General features: G+C 41.3%; 2 protein-coding genes across 5 annotated transcripts in view; one reads left to right on the top strand and one right to left on the bottom strand.

The window, feature by feature from the left end:
- Window positions 1-7,963: 7,963 nt before the first annotated feature.
- On the top strand, window positions 7,964-11,788 carry LOC117403037 (protein CEBPZOS-like). Of its 3 annotated transcripts, none has more exons than XM_034004879.2 (5): window positions 7,964-8,041; window positions 9,418-9,536; window positions 10,562-10,606; window positions 11,258-11,345; window positions 11,481-11,788. In XM_034004879.2, exons 2-4 carry the CDS (start codon window positions 9,419-9,421, stop codon window positions 11,341-11,343), a joined length of 249 nt encoding a protein of 82 aa, XP_033860770.1. In that variant the 5' UTR covers window positions 7,964-8,041; window position 9,418; the 3' UTR covers window positions 11,344-11,345; window positions 11,481-11,788. The 3 variants fall into 3 exon arrangements, with proteins under 3 accessions (XP_033860770.1, XP_033860772.1, XP_033860771.1); XM_034004881.2 differs by having other exon boundaries at window positions 11,433-11,788; XM_034004880.2 differs by having other exon boundaries at window positions 11,258-11,788.
- Window positions 11,224-16,909, bottom strand: part of cebpz (CCAAT enhancer binding protein zeta) — a 14,242-nt gene continuing 8,556 nt past the window's right edge. Inside the window, exons 7-18 of one of the 2 annotated variants that reach the window (XM_059023505.1) lie at window positions 16,450-16,503; window positions 15,969-16,071; window positions 15,634-15,702; window positions 15,410-15,476; window positions 14,495-14,601; window positions 14,194-14,257; window positions 13,601-13,803; window positions 13,445-13,474; window positions 13,187-13,285; window positions 12,712-12,782; window positions 12,475-12,556; window positions 11,224-11,545 (exon numbers count right to left, since the gene is read on the bottom strand). In XM_059023505.1, the coding sequence (XP_058879488.1) occupies window positions 11,400-11,545; window positions 12,475-12,556; window positions 12,712-12,782; window positions 13,187-13,285; window positions 13,445-13,474; window positions 13,601-13,803; window positions 14,194-14,257; window positions 14,495-14,601; window positions 15,410-15,476; window positions 15,634-15,702; window positions 15,969-16,071; window positions 16,450-16,503 (1,095 nt within the window). In that variant the 3' untranslated portion in view covers window positions 11,224-11,399. Of the gene's footprint in view, window positions 11,546-12,474; window positions 12,557-12,711; window positions 12,783-13,186; window positions 13,286-13,444; window positions 13,477-13,600; window positions 13,804-14,193; window positions 14,258-14,494; window positions 14,602-15,409; window positions 15,477-15,633; window positions 15,703-15,968; window positions 16,072-16,449; window positions 16,504-16,909 lie in introns of both variants that reach the window. The other variant, XM_059023504.1, reaches the window with a different exon arrangement.

The raw sequence follows: 16,909 nt of genomic DNA, 5'->3' as shown, positions 1-16,909 counted from the left end.
ATCAATCCATCCGTTCAGCATAAACCATCCCAGCAATATCTCCATCAATCCATCCATTCAGCATAAACCATCCCAGCAATATCTCCATCAATCCATCCGTTCAGAATAAACCATCCCTGCAATATCTCCATCAATCCATCCGTTCAGCATAAACCATCCCAGCAATATCTCCATCAATCCATCCGTTCAGCATAAACCATCCCAGCAATATCTCCATCAATCCATCCGTTCAGCATAAACCATCCCAGCAATATCTCCATCAATCCATCCGTTCAGCATAAACCATCCCAGCAATATCTCCATCAATCCATCCATTCAGCATAAACCATCCCAGCAATATCTCCATCAATCCATCCATTCAGCATAAACCATCCCAGCAATATCTCCATCAATCCATCCGTTCAGCATAAACCATCCCAGCAATATCTCCATCAATCCATCCATTCAGCATAAACCATCCCAGCAATATCTCCATCAATCCATCCATTCAGCATAAACCATCCCAGCAATATCTCCATCAATCCATCCATTCAGCATAAACCATCCCAGCAATATCTCCATCAATCCATCCGTTCAGCATAAACCATCCCAGCAATATCTCCATCAATCCATCCGTTCAGCATAAACCATCCCAGCAATATCTCCATCAATCCATCCGTTCAGCATAAACCATCCCAGCAATATCTCCATCAATCCATCCGTTCAGAATAAACCATCCCAGCAATATCTCCATCAATCCATCCATTCAGCATAAACCATCCCAGCAATATCTCCATCAATCCATCCGTTCAGCATAAACCATCCCAGCAATATCTCCATCAATCCATCCGTTCAGCATAAACCATCCCAGCAATATCTCCATCAATCCATCCGTTCAGAATAAACCATCCCTGCAATATCTCCATCAATCCATCCATTCAGAATAAACCATCCCAGCAATATCTCCATCAATCCATCCGTTCAGCATAAACCATCCCAGCAATATCTCCATCAATCCATCCGTTCAGCATAAACCATCCCAGCAATATCTCCATCAATCCATCCATTCAGCATAAACCATCCCTGCAATATCTCCATCAATCCATCCGTTCAGCATAAACCATCCCAGCAATATCTCCATCAATCCATCCATTCAGCATAAACCATCCCAGCAATATCTCCATCAATCCATCCGTTCAGAATAAACCATCCCTGCAATATCTCCATCAATCCATCCGTTCAGCATAAACCATCCCAGCAATATCTCCATCAATCCATCCGTTCAGCATAAACCATCCCAGCAATATCTCCATCAATCCATCCGTTCAGCATAAACCATCCCAGCAATATCTCCATCAATCCATCCATTCAGCATAAACCATCCCAGCAATATCTCCATCAATCCATCCATTCAGCATAAACCATCCCAGCAATATCTCCATCAATCCATCCGTTCAGCATAAACCATCCCAGCAATATCTCCATCAATCCATCCATTCAGCATAAACCATCCCAGCAATATCTCCATCAATCCATCCATTCAGCATAAACCATCCCAGCAATATCTCCATCAATCCATCCATTCAGCATAAACCATCCCAGCAATATCTCCATCAATCCATCCGTTCAGCATAAACCATCCCAGCAATATCTCCATCAATCCATCCGTTCAGCATAAACCATCCCAGCAATATCTCCATCAATCCATCCGTTCAGCATAAACCATCCCAGCAATATCTCCATCAATCCATCCGTTCAGAATAAACCATCCCAGCAATATCTCCATCAATCCATCCATTCAGCATAAACCATCCCAGCAATATCTCCATCAATCCATCCGTTCAGCATAAACCATCCCAGCAATATCTCCATCAATCCATCCGTTCAGCATAAACCATCCCAGCAATATCTCCATCAATCCATCCGTTCAGCATAAACCATCCCAGCAATATCTCCATCAATCCATCCGTTCAGAATAAACCATCCCTGCAATATCTCCATCAATCCATCCATTCAGAATAAACCATCCCAGCAATATCTCCATCAATCCATCCGTTCAGCATAAACCATCCCAGCAATATCTCCATCAATCCATCCGTTCAGAATAAACCATCCCAGCAATATCTCCATCAATCCATCCGTTCAACATAAACCATCCCAGCAATATCTCCATCAATCCATCCGTTCAGCAATTGCATTTAAAAATATGTACTGTCTTTTAAAAAGTCAGTTATGTGTTACTTCAACTGAATCTGTAATTCAGCTCAATGACAGGCTGCTGTATATATGGTGCCTTTATGATATTTCTTTATTCAAACTACTGTTGTTTCTCAGTGTAACAGGATTTGAATAACAAATAAATAAATAGCTGAAAGATTCCAGTTTTCATATAATATGTCATTTCTAACTAGTAACTGGATGTATCACTTTTTTTTGCCCAATGCTTTCTCCTCACCTCAGCAATTCCCCACACAGCTCAGGAGATCTGAAGGTTTAGGGCGTCCTCCTTATCCCACGACCAAGCCAGCTTCCTTTTTAACCCAGTTACTCAAGAGCAGATGTCAGCGAGCTACCAGCCTCTGGAGTACAAAGACCTGCTCTACAGGTGTCCACTCTGAGCTCACTGGGTGCCTGGCCAGCAGGGTTCGATGTGGCGCGATGAGGAGAAACAGTCCCTGCCGGTTTTGCCTCCCTAACCTGCGAGAGCACCAGAGCCACTCCCTTTAGAATCCCCAGCAAAGATCTGCTACTGCACGCAGCCAGGACATAAACCTGCACTGTATGACTCACCCTGCACACCACGCGGACGTGCTGTACGACTCACCCTGCACACCACACGGACGTGCTGTACGACTCACCCTGCACACCACACGGACGTGCTGTACGACTCACCCTGCACACCACACGGACGTGCTGTACGACTCACCCTGCACACCACACGGACGTGCTCTACCACTCACCCTGCACACCACACGGACGTGCTGTAAGACTCACCCTGCACACCACGCGGGCGTGCTGTACGACTCACCCTGCACACCACGCGGCCATGCTGTACGACTCACACTGCACACCACGCGGACGTGCTGTACGACTCACCCTGCACACCACACGGACGTGCTGTAAGACTCACCCTGCACACCACGCGGGCGTGCTGTACGACTCACCCTGCACACCACGCGGACGTGCTGTACGACTCACCCTGCACACCACGCGGCCGTGCTGTACGACTCACCCTGCACACCACGCGGCCGTGCTGTACGACTCACCCTGCACACCACGCGGCCGTGCTGTACGACTCACCCTGCACACCACGCGGCCGTGCTGTACGACTCACCCTGCACACCACGCGGCCGTGCTGTACGACTCACCCTGCACACCACGCGGCCGTGCTGTACGACTCACCCTGCACACCACGCGGCCGTGCTGTACGACTCACCCTGCACACCACGCGGCCGTGCTGTACGACTCACCCTGCACACCACGCGGACGTGCTGTACGACTCACCCTGCACACCACGCGGCCGTGCTGTACGACTCACCCTGCACACCACGCGGCCGTGCTGTACGACTCACCCTGCACACCACACGGACGTGCTGTATGACTCACCCTGCACACCACACGGACGTGCTGTACGACTCACCCTGCACACCACACGGCCGTGCTGTACGACTCACCCTGCACACCACACGGACGTGCTGTATGACTCACCCTGCACACCACACGGCCGTGCTGTACGACTCACCCTGCACACCACACGGACGTGCTGTATGACACACCCTGTACACCATGTGGCCGTGCTGTACGACTCACCCTGCACACCACACGGACGTGCTGTACGACTCACCCTGCACACCACGCGGCCATGCTGTACGACTCACCCTGCACACCACACGGACGTGCTGTATGACTCACCCTGCACACCACACGGGCGTGCTCTACCACTCACCCTGCACACCACACGGCCGTGCTTTACGACTCACCCTGCTCACTACACGGCCGTGTTTTTATAAGGTAAACCACTCAGGTACACCCCCTGTTTTATAAATATAATTGAATTACAATGATTGTACAAAGACTCTCAGAGATACAGTAATCGTATTTGGTGTTTTAAAAAAAGTATGGATTCCGTAACACATTATAAATGGTGTAAAATAGCATGGATGAAGTTAGTGCTATTTAGTGCTCTGTAATTTGCCCATCTGCAGTAGGACTGCTCACAGTATCTAAAATAAAAAAGGGAGCATAACGTTTTAAAGAAGCAGCGTGTCAATTTAAACAAATACATTTACTGTATTGTTACTCAAGAACACAAGAAAGAAATGACTAGCAGCGGATCAGAGGAGCATGGTAAAAAATAGAAATGTCCTGCACAAATCAACACAGCTGTAACTCTAACAACACATCTGAGACATTCATATGAATTCAAGTGCAGCAGTTATCCATTCCAGCAGTCCATACAATATCATTCATGTTGGCCATTCATATCTGTAATGTCAAACACTGTCAGAAATGTTTGGCTGGCTACTGCCTCGATTTACACTGATGATGGGCCTATAGCTAAATCGGTGGTCTACTTTGTGTCTCTCATTATTATATGACAAGCAGAGTCTCATTGCCATTGACTTTTATTGATATCCTGCAATATACTGGACACTGTCCACATTTCATTTACAGGACGTCACAAAAGCTTCTACTAAAAAACAGGGCCTTGTGATGTTTGCACTCGGCTGTCACAAAGGTCTTAGTAACGATTCAGATTGGCCCAGGCTAAACTAACAGCACTCCAGAGTCATGTGAGAGCTCTGCAGCCAATGGATAAAACACAGTGTTTTATAAATAGGTTCCTATTCCACTGAGGAAGAATGCTGGTTTGTAAATCCTCCTGGAAAGTGATGTTATTATTTATTTCTTAGCAGTGCTGAGATGTGCTTTAAATATCCAGCCAGTGCTGTCATTTCTGAAAACTGAGGTTCCCCCAGCGCTGATATCTTATCACTTGAAATCCTCCTCCATTGAGAATGTGTGCAGAAACATCTTGCATAGGGGATTTTCATAATTGTTTGGGAGCCGTTTCCTTCCTGTGTCAACCTGACAGGAATCCAGATGCAGATCGGCAATTTGTAGTGTTTACTGAGAAGCAGCATGGAGCCGGGGCAAATTAGCGAGCTGCCCATAAGCTACGTATCACATGGAGATCAGTGACAATGCTCCCTGCCAGGGTGACAACATAAGTGTCCAATCTGTGTTTACCTATCCAAGGACACCCTCTGCTTAGTCTCAGTCTCAATGTATAGCCTCATTTTGGTCTCACAGACCCTAACAGGCTAACTATTCTGTAGCAGAATGACACAGCCACTCAACACATTAGCACCTCATCAGCACCCTGGGGTTTCGGACAAGCATCAGGAACACAATGGGCTGCTTGTGATACACAGCTACCCTGCAGGAGAGCTCCAGCAGCTTCCTGGCCTATTCTCCACTGCAGCTGTCTCCCCTTCAGTGAGACACCTGAACCCTGCCTGGTGGAATCTGTGTATTACAGACAAACAAATATTGAGTTAAACGACTCCTTTAGAGGGATGCGTATTAGCCAGCTTTCAGGAAGCGTGTGTGGCCTGCACAGCACATCCACTCGGTGGCAGTGAGGCCACGTAATAGAATGTGAAGCCACGGCTACAGCTGCTTCTTAACCCTGTGTCTCAAATTATGAAAAAGCTGAGACAAAAATGATGGTGATTTGTATGTACAGCTGTGGCCAAAGGTTTTGCATCACCCTATAGAATTAACTCATTTTGCTTCATAAAGTCAAATGAAAGAAGCATGGCCCAGTGAGATTCCTCCCTTGCCATGGCTGTGCATTCTGACACTCTCAATATCTTCATTGTCCAGACCAGGTTTCATCATGACTGAATAAGCGCTTCTCTAAAGGTAAGCATCAACTTAGTTCAAACAGGGTTATCCCAAATACCCCTCTTATTAACATGTTCTACAACATGTCCTCTTGATGTCTCATCATAATTGAATACACAGTCCTCTAGATAGATGTAAAATTGGAGGTGTGGTATACAGACAGGCCTCCTGCATATCCTCCCAGTTTATGATAAACTCAATAAATTCTAGTAGTGCGGTTTGGCAGAAGTGTGGACGCTGTAATACCAAACTACATTTTTTGTGTATCCTCCAATATCCCCAAATGCTTTCTGATATGTTTTGGTGCAATGAAATTGGTCAAGGAGAGTTCAAAACAAAACGCACACATTATGATAAAACGTACCTTGTGCTTTTAATAAGCAAAGCCATAGCATTCATGCTAAGAAGCACTATATGTCTTCCGTCAGCACGAGCTTCATATTTGCATGGTGGGATAATATAATATTTTAATAGTGTTTGTACGTATCAAGCCTGACTAAACATGAAACGGTACTTCAGTGTGGACGCTGTGAACTGGATTCATTAAACCGTTTCTCAAGATCGGTTATGTAGTGTGGACAGGGCCTTAGAAAGTTTGATCACAATAAGACAAACCAATCTCTAGAGAGCTGTAAAAATGTAAGTAAGAGTGACATCCAGACAATCAGATGGAAAGACAGCCTCCTTATCACCCCAGAGTATGATACCTTCAACTTAAGAACAGACTTAAGGGTCTAATACAATTGGACATGTGTCTCTCTTGAAATTAAAACAGACAGATAGATAGCGTTCATATAACCTGAGATTATGATGCACTCCATAATTATTAGTAGTATTTATTTATTTATTTATTTCATCCCATAATAAAGGTCCTTAGCAACTCATCACAAGTCATCCTCCAAGTGCACTTTAAAATGACATTGAGAAGAACATTTGGACTGGACTCACAGACAAACAGATTATGACAAACTGTATGATCTGTAGCAAAGAAGGCCTGTCTCTTCTATATCCCGCATAATGACTGACGCTAAATCATTGTAAATTACATTTCCATCTGTGCAGCAGCTTAGTCATGTGTTTGGTTTACCAGCGTTCTATTTTTATACCCTCAACTGCACAACCTATATACTCTGTTGGTATATGTTTTCCCCTAATCATGACCATTCTGTTGTATTGAGCGCCATCTGTTGGTGAATTGGTTTATGCTCACAGATATGGGATCGTTTGACTTCCCTCTGGTGGCTACCGCGCGTAATGTTAACATGCGCTTCTCTAGTAAATGCTGTTCAAATCGTTCTTACATATTTAAATAGTGTATGTATCCGTACTACTAAAGTTTTGTATGCCATCGACTGCTTATTTTATAACAAAGCACTGCACAGTGTCAATGACATTGTTTGCATGTACAGTAGCTCCTAATATTAAAAACTATGTTAGATTTATTTATTATTATTATTATTATTTATTTCTTAGCAGACGCCCTTATCCAGGGCGACTTACAATCGCAAGCAAATACAAATACATTCAAGAGCAAATACAATATTTCAAAATCATGTCATAGACTTGTTTAAGTGCAACAACACTAAATACATTTAAAAAAAATAATAATAATTCTTAGGCAGAATTCACATTCTAGGACTGAACATATCATATGTGAATAATGCAGTGAAGCAGCGATTACATTTTTAAAAAATGTATATATGAAAATACAATGCTATATCAGAACCCAGTGTGCAACACTGTATCACACAGAGATCGATACGGTGCAAACATCTTTCCAATGATACAGCACTAAAAATAACTTTGTTTGATCCTAAAAGAAACATTTTTCATCTAAACAAGTTTGTGAGTTTTGAATAAATGAGTAAATATAAATAATAACAGTTTGGGGTACTTTTTGTGGTATAGTCATATTCTGATATACTAAAACTAAAACTAAAACTTCAACCCGAGAACTGCAATATATATATATATATATATATATATATATTACAGTTCTCGGGTTGAAGATTAAAATAAATAAATAAATAAATAAATAAAATACATTAATTAAAATTCGAGTTCCTGCAAAACCTAGCTACCGCTGAAGTTTGAACCTGACGCTGCTCCGTAGTACTCCTCGTCTCTACCACAACGGAAGGACGAGAGGAAGGTGTGTATTGCATATATATATATATATATATATATATATATATAGATAGATAGATAGGTATACACCACGAGTACAGTAGATTTCTGTCGTATTCATCTAGTCTTTACGCTGAGTCGGACAACAGCAATTAGATACATTCCGAAACGTGTTTAAGTTAACTCGCGTGTGTTTGGTGCAGGATGTCCTTGCAGTGTTTCATTTGTGTATTTACTAGTACTTTCTATTAGTAGTGCACATACGAACGCTACTCCTGCGTTAGATCTGCATTCGTGTTGTTTTTGTGATTGTCCTGACATTTTAAATGTATACTCAAGCAATAACCCTTAAAGTAGCAAACCGAGAACACGATTTTAACGCTAGTCGGGCATGGCGACCTCGGGACGGACAACACATAACTCTTCCAGCGTTTATTAATATAACAGCACATATAGAAGACACAAAATGCATTTTACCCGTATGACGCAATAGAATAAAAAAAATGAATAAGAATCAATGAAATATATATTTATTATGTGTCAAAAACTCGTTTTCGCCCAGTTATTTTCAGTATTTCACGCATGAAGGGGTGAAAGGAACCTAAGTGGTAGTTTTTCTGACTGTACACACTACCGTGTGCATAATGGGAAAGGTCACGGTGAGACAACAACTCGGTTTAAAAATATAATGCCATGGATTGCGAAGAACTCATCCTGCTGTAAAGTTTCGTCGCGTTGCTACAGTAACACACATTTTTCATATTATTTTGTATTTATTGATTTATACATAAGATTTACCCATTGAGACAGAGGCCTCATTTAACACATACAATCAATCAATCATTATTTTATATAGCACCTTTCATAGTGGACCACCATCACAAAGCGAGGAACAAAGCATAATACATTATTTATAAGACACCTTTATCCAAGGCAACTTACAGAGACTAGGGTGTGTGAACTATGCATCAGCTGCAGAGTCACTTACAATTACATCTCACCCGAAAGACGGAGCACAAGGAGGTTAAGTGACTTGCTCAGGGTCACACAATGAGTCAGTGAGTGAGGTGGGATTTGAACCGGGGACCTCCTGGTTACAAGCCCTTTTCTTTAACCACTGGACCACACAGCCGCCAGCTACAAGCAACACAATAAAGACGTGTGGCTCAAATTTAATCAGCAGTCTACAAAAAAGAACACAAGTAGGACATGCGTGTTAATGTGGACTAAAGGAAAAACAACGGCAAGAGGCTCGAAGCAATTTACAAATACGATTTTTATAGCCAGAAAAGGATAGAGTGCCACCGACCAGCCTACCTAAGGTTTTTGTAATTATTTGGCATTTTCTTGTTGTTTGACCTATGTGTTGACACTTATTGTAAAATGCTGTGCTTCTTTCAGGATGCCTCCCAAAACCATGGAACCGTTTGCACGAAAAATCTTTAAAGGCGTTTTATTATTAGAAGTTGCTGGTGTGGTCGGAGCTTATTGTCTGTTTCAAAGGATGAACACCAGTCAAGGTAGTAAGTCATTTTAATAGGCTGATTTAAAAATTCAGGCCAACTTGAACCAAAAGATGCAGAGGATGGTCACTTGTGTGCATCCTTCGGTACAGTCCATCTAATCCCGGATAGGAGTTCGGTCTGATCGTCCCACCAAAGCCTTAAACTGAGGGAACACGAAGACGGTGTGGCTTGGAACTTGGTTTCAGGGCAATGCATGGCACACCAGGCAGGGAGACTTGGGGTTTGATACAGCAAAGTTGCCTCAAACTAGTTCTCCCAGGTTTCAAGCCAGTTCCTGATAGTTGCTTCATCTTCCCTCACCTTGAAGTACTATATTATAGCACTAAAGTAAAATGAATAATGCATGTTCCTCATTGGTAGTAAATGGATAGTGTTTAGGATGCACTTCTGGGATGTTCTGCTTCTTTAAAAAAAAAATTAAAAAAAACTATTTAGTAGTCAAGCATTCTGGGTGAGGTAGAACAGGCAATACGTGTACAAAGTTGAATTCTGCATTCTTTGCTTTGTCCTAATACTTGTGGAAGGTCCGTAGCTATGCTTCTCATGCATGCTGGGATGCATTTAGCTTGACCATCGTGCCCTGGAGATTGGTAATAGTTTCCCCATGCACTAAGGCTCAATCTTTAATGAATTCATTAGAAATGTGTGTATGGAATTGGAAGTTAAATGGGACAGTGATGGGTCAAAAGATCAGATTTTTTAGTTCAATTGTTGTTATAATTAAGATTACTTGAACATTTAAAGTATCAGTACTATATGAGTAGAAGTAACACTGCCATTGATTTTTAGTAGGTTTCTTTTAGTATTTATAAATTAAGCATTATTGTAGTGCTGTGGATGACAGTGATATAACAAAAAAATAATCTGTGCACAGGGCATTTTTGAGATTGTCATTGGGTCCCCAATGCTTGTACTGTAGGTATTACAGACAGTCCATTTGCTTAATGTCAAAGATAGATTTACTGTATAGCAAAACTTCACAATTTTAGTATGAATATTTTTTTATTCTTACTTTACAGATTTTAGAAATACAATGAATCGGAGGTTCCCATCAATTTTGGAAGGTGGGTATGCAAAACGGTACAACAGTAATTTCACATACATTCATTGATGGGTTCTTAACTCAAGATTGACATGATCTAACCTGTCTATAGTAGAAACAAACAGCCAGGGTATTTACTCTACTTTGCAGTCTAAGTTAGTTCTCTCTGTGAAACTGGCTCCACCACTCTCACCAGCCTATTTGGATCTATAAAGAACTGGCCCTTGCACTAATTAATAGATTTAAACCAGTATGAAGGACTATCTGAAGTGACCCATCATGTGCTGAATATTAAACCACCTGTGGAAATGGAGGCCACTTGTGTATGGTCCCTTGGAGTTAACAAGTGTGATTGTGGGCTTAAATGAAAGACTTTACTTGCTTCAATTATTTAGACACTTGTATAGATATTCCTGCACATAACAAATGTGTTGACTAGATAAACACAGGTAAGACCATGTCAACCTCAATCTCCTAGTCCCCCAGATCTGCAGTGGTCTACTTGAGGACAAGGACCGAATGGCAAGTGAAAAGGAACTCACATAGCAACTGCTCCAGATTAGAGATTCACAATAACAAAAAAAGGAGATTGAACAAAATACCTGCAGTTAAAAAGAAAGACATGCACAGCCCTGACCGTGGATTTACCTGTCATCTTTATTGTACCCTTTAGTTTATTACAAGTCGAATGAGTGGGCAGGGATCTACGGGATCCGAGAAAAGGACCACGAAGCATGGGCCAGTAAAAACGAAGCATAGAGGTGCGTACAAAACACTTTGAAAACCGCTCGCACTGTCCATCTGAAATGCACGTTTTATTTTCTTGCTTTCTTGTTGCTTGCTTTCAGCTTTCCCAGAGGTTTCTTTCTCTTGAACATCGTCTTCTTCTTCCGTAGAGTTTTGGCATCCCTGCCACGCAGCCAGTCATCTCGCTGAGTCTCCCACTTGAGCTGCTTGATATCTGGAAGAGAAGAGAAACAAAATCAAATCAAGCAGCCATATCATTGAAATCTGCAAAGGACATTACCTTACTAAGTCATGCAAGACCACCGATATCTGAGGATAAGTGTGATAACTCCAGGGCGCATTAAGTGTATGAGGAGCGAACAGCAGTGGAGACGGGAAGTTTGAAAAGTTTTTACTCTCCTTTGTAAAGTACTACCTGTGCTCAAAATGGAATTCAATTAAAAGATCATGATTTCTACTAATTGGTCATTTGCTCGGACTGACGCCTTCCATCTACAGATGTAATTTACCTCAATCTATGGAAATATGGCTTTTCTAATTATAATTTGAGGATATTCCCTTAAATCAGTTTTGGTGACGTCTCTTTCAACATGACCAAATTCATAAGTACTTTAGCTGTAATCGTTTTAAAATAAAAAAAGGTAAAAAAATGTTACGACTTTAATGGCATAAAGATCACATTTAATATACAGTTAAGAGAATTACCTTATTCACAGTGCCTTAATCATACACCACAATCACATGTTAACAAAGTGAATGGCAATCGCATGGCTTCAATGCATGATTTAGGTAGTGTGGATGAGTTATCTTTACATTTTATGCTTGCGAGCAAGACAGTGATAAAGTATACCCCACACATCCTATAGTTACAGCTATTAGGTGACAACTGGTTCCTTGCCTGTGGTCCTGAATTTTAAAAACCATAACCCTTTGAAAAGGAAGTGTGAGATGTTGCACACATTTGCAGCAGAATGACAGAGGTCTGGTCTGGTTATGCACTGTGGGTTGCAATTCAATACCAAAATAAAATGTTTTTGTACATTTCTGTACAAAAAATGAAGATTCCTACCGAGGTGTATTTTTGGTGACATACAGTACAGAGAGTACAACTAGTTCATAGCACTCATGCGATTTGACAGTTACCTGCTTTATCTCTGTTCGCCACTGCATTGATGCCAATATTGTCAAACTTCGATCCTGTATTTTCATCCAGCAGATAACCAAACTGCAAACAGAAAAAAGTGTCCTCAGAGAAACAGTTCAATACAAACATTAAATGTATACCATCTGAGAATATGAAGTAGATTGTCCTGATATTGATCGAGCTGGCAGGATTAATGTCTGGTAACAAATGCCTTTGAATAACTAAATTTTCTTTACCTCCTCTGCTGCAGCAAACATGCTGCCCTCGTCTTTAAATCCTTTCTTCTTTTTCCGTCCTGGTTTTGACTCTGAAACAGCAACAACGATCTTATTAATCTTGTAATACGCAGACTGATACAACTCAGTGTGTCGGAGCGTCCTGATTTACCTCCACCCTGGAGCACTTTATTCTACGGGATGTATTCCACTTAAAAATAGGAGTCCTAGTTACTTACTTATTCTAACACCCAGTCTGTCAGTCACACATTTCATGCATGCTTGCAGGAATCGTTTATTGTAAAAGGGAAACGGTTTTGGGGATATAGTCACCAGACCACAAGAGGACGCCATATTGCAGATAGGATTACCACTGCGTACTTATACAAATAAGACACATGTATGAGATTGTGTCCGCCTCTCCTATTATATATTTCACAAGAAACATGCCCAGTCAGACATCTATATATTTATACAACAAATATTTTATATTTACCAGCAGACCCTGTGAAGTCCAGCTCTTCAGAGTTCTTTCTTTTGCCAGTTTTTGTCTTGACACTGGTCTGTGGAGTTTCATCAATTTCACGGTCTTCACCTAACCGCACACAATATATTTAGCATTCCTGTAAACCAGCCAGTCTACTGGGGGTCTGAATAAAATGCGTTTTTAACCACAAAAAGACTGAACACAAAACAGAATGAGAAGTTATAAAAGGGAGAAACCAAGACAGCTTTATTAACAATGAATATTTACCTTCAAATGTATTCAGACCATTTTCAAAATCTGCAAAATAATTCAAACCAGAATGTTACATACTGTACACAAAGGGCAGTCTGTAAAGTTACATCGTGCTGAATGAGAATATAAAATGATATATTTTGCAAGCCCCATTAAAATGGTTCAATTTACCTTCATCATCATCATCATCATCATCATCATCCACATCCATGAATGCTCCTCCATCATCTTCCAGCTCATCTCCAAAATCTTCTTCGTCCATGCTGCCCAGAGACACCTCTTCATCGTCAAGATCTTCAGCATCTTCTTCATCCAGGTCTGAATCAGAGTCTTCTGCGGATTTCTTTCCCTTTCGGGACTTCCTCTTCACATTGCTGTAAAGAACACACGTTTAACTACAATTTATTTATTATTTAAAACTTACCTTTTTGTTGCTTCCGACAGAAAAAAACAAACAGATACAAATCGGTGGTGGTAACCTCTTGTGTATTTTAATTGTCAGTCTTTATACTTCATCTTTTTCATATTTTTTAAGAGATGATTTTCTATTAGGGATAACTCATAATTTAGTAAGTGAGGTAAACTGAGAAATTAAAAAAGCACCTACAGTCTTTCTGAAAATTATTTGTTGTTTCCAGAATTTGTGCATCAGTCATCCAGTCAATACTTTATTTATATAGCACCTTTCATACAAAAAGTTAAGCGCTGTATGTGGACAAAAAAAAGTAATGAAGAATAATCTCTGTTATGCAACAGAGCCTTACCCAGCAAAGTCCAGATTGTCACCCTCTTCCAATGCTGTAAAGTAGCTATCGCCTTCATATGAATCTGTGGGGGTGGGGGGGTGGAATAAGTTATCAAAACACTATGCTGGCTCCCTCTGATTGCTCCTCAAGCTTTATATAGTTCACGCTTATGTATCACAGCTAGAAACACTTTTACTCAGACATTTTATATTTGAGAATATTTTCACGTGCGAGGTGAGCGTGAGTGTTTAACTTGCCATGTCTACGTTGTGGCTCGTGAACAGTATATGCACAGAGTGTAAAGCAGCGCGGCACATACCCAGGATCTTCTCAAATTCCTCGTCCTCCACGTCTTCCACACTCTCGTTATCCCCGCCTCCATGGGGCCTCCGCAAATGCTTTTCCGTGTCCCGCTTTCTGAAATATCTGGATATTCAAATACAAGAGCAGTCAGCACAAGCACAGCTGAACATGGGAGGCGGGCTGCTTTGGAAAAGCATTTCATTTAAAGCCATCCTCCCCACAACTCACTGAACAATGGGTTTGTCATAAATCCACACCCCACAAGTTCAAGAAACAGACTGTGCTTTGAATAAAGGTGTACTGCTTTGAGCAGTACCTGGAATGCAGCAGCTGTTTAAATGATCTTTTACACCAGTGTTGTATGTAATGCATTACAGTAGTCGGATTACATTTTTCAGTAACTTGTAAGTGGTAATGCATTACATTTCTTTGTGAATGAATAACGTACATATATACTTTGTTACATTTAAAAAAGACTACTTTGAAGCATAACATGAAAATCAGACAGTGCTTCAACAATGCAAGTCCAACATCACGTCACATCTCTCATCTTGCTGAACACAGCGAGAGCTGGATCTTAAAATAACACTTCGTGCTGCAGCCTGACCAAACAGGAAAAAAAATCTGAGAACTATAAGCATAATAAGTTACTGTTACTAGTTACACTTTTGTTCAAGCAACTTGTAACTGTAAAGCTGAGGGAACACGAAGCCACTTTTCAGGAACAGTGGCTTGAAACCTGGTTCCAGGAGACCCGGAGACCTAGTTTGAAGAAACTCTGCTGCATCAAGCCCTGTCTCCCCTGCTGTGCCATGCAGTCTCCTGAAACCAAGTTCCAAGCCACAAAGTGGCGTCGTGTTCCCTCCGCTTAACAGTAACTTCCCCACACTGTCCAGCACTAGCCTTGCCCAGTATTTAAAATGAGTCTTGCCTGTGGAAGAACACCTCATCCACTGGTATCTGGCTCTCATCTCTGTCAAGAAACTGCTGGCTGTTCACTGAGAAAAGAAAGGAATTGTTTTAGAGGAGAACCTACCAATGTAACAATTAAATAGAAATCTATCGGTATATCCATGAACAGGCATTTCAAAAGTCAATTAGTTTGTGTTGAAGAAAACCATGCTGGTTTTAGACATCAAAAAGAAAGTCACTTACCAGGGAAACTGCACACGTTACTCATAGATAGTTTCTGTTTGGGCTGCATAACAACACTGTCTGTATTTTCTAAAGAAACAGAAAAAGAAAATTGACGTGTTTGCCAGGGACTGAAAGAAAATGTTTTGAAATACAGTACGAGTCTTTGTATCATTTAACTTAGTTATATTACATGCATCCATGGGTTTGGTATACAATGTACAAGTACTCTTCATTGTTTAGAGGTGATGTAAGAATTGTATACACATTGCGGTGTCTATCTATTGTTTATGAGAAATACATAAATATATGACACTATTAAAATCCATACGAGATGATGGTGCCATTGTCATTACCTTTGCCTCTATTCTGCTTCGGGTTTCTATAAACAAAACGATCCAAGAATCTCATAAGGGTGAAGTCTTGAAGCGGGTCACCGGTGTACTGGATGAAATCTCCCTAAAGAACAGGAAGTGACATTCACAACTGAATCATCCTCATATCCGAGGTAAAACCTTGTCTCTAAATAATTCAGAACTACGGTGTAAATAACCGCGACCCCCACCCCGCTTGAAATATGAATTTCTAATAGCTGCTTACAGCAGTAGCGGGATAGTCTAAGCACAATAGGGAAGCCTGGAAAATGTATTTATAACCGTGGCTCAGGAAGCTGTCCCTGAATTGTGATGAAAAGATGCACAATACTGGACAGATGCATGTAAAGCAGGCATTACTGTCATTGTCAAGCTTGTTAATATATCTTGTGTAACTACCGGTATACATTTTGAATCAGATCGGGTTACTTCAGCGCATGTGTTCAGGGTCTGGGTTTCTTACCTGCAAGACAGTTCTGGCAAAAAGCGCCACAGAGGGGTGGAAATGTTCAGAGAGCTGGAAGAAAAAGAAAGAAAACTAAATCCAAAATGACAGAAAACAGAATCCAACAGTTCCACAGTAGTTGCATGTACAGCATGTGGGCAAATGTTAGGGTTCAACATCCTTTTACTATTACACCCCACAACACAAACAGATGGAATTGACCTTTATTGATAAGATGTACTTATGTTATTATTATAATTGTGCAGAGATTATTCCTGAAACACACTGGGTGAGAGATGATTTCCTGGCCATGTGGATGAGGAAATCGGAATCCCCCTTAAAGAGGAGAAGCAACAGGATAGCTGAAAGGGTTTTGGAAGAGGTGAAGGGGTGCTCAAATTATACACAAAGACAGGAAGGTACACATGGATCTCATATCTTGCTAGCCAAGCAGATGCACAATGTGTTAGTAAACTTG

The sequence above is a fragment of the Acipenser ruthenus genome, chromosome 5 (assembly GCF_902713425.1).
Source record: "Acipenser ruthenus chromosome 5, fAciRut3.2 maternal haplotype, whole genome shotgun sequence".
Classification (NCBI taxonomy): Eukaryota; Metazoa; Chordata; class Actinopteri; order Acipenseriformes; family Acipenseridae; genus Acipenser; species Acipenser ruthenus.
This window is presented reverse-complemented; position numbering and strand designations above follow the sequence as displayed.

What these genes read in the sequence shown, in the direction of transcription:
- LOC117403037 (XM_034004879.2), top strand. Translation starts at nt 9,419, where the DNA reads ATGCCTCCCAAAACCATGGAACCGTTTGCACGAAAAATCTTTAAAGGC. An exon ending in AAGGATGAACACCAGTCAAG is followed by an intron (nt 9,537 to 10,561) that starts GTAGTAAGTCAT and finishes CTTACTTTACAG; the next exon opens with ATTTTAGAAATACAATGAAT. An exon ending in GTTCCCATCAATTTTGGAAG is followed by an intron (nt 10,607 to 11,257) that starts GTGGGTATGCAA and finishes TGTACCCTTTAG; the next exon opens with TTTATTACAAGTCGAATGAG.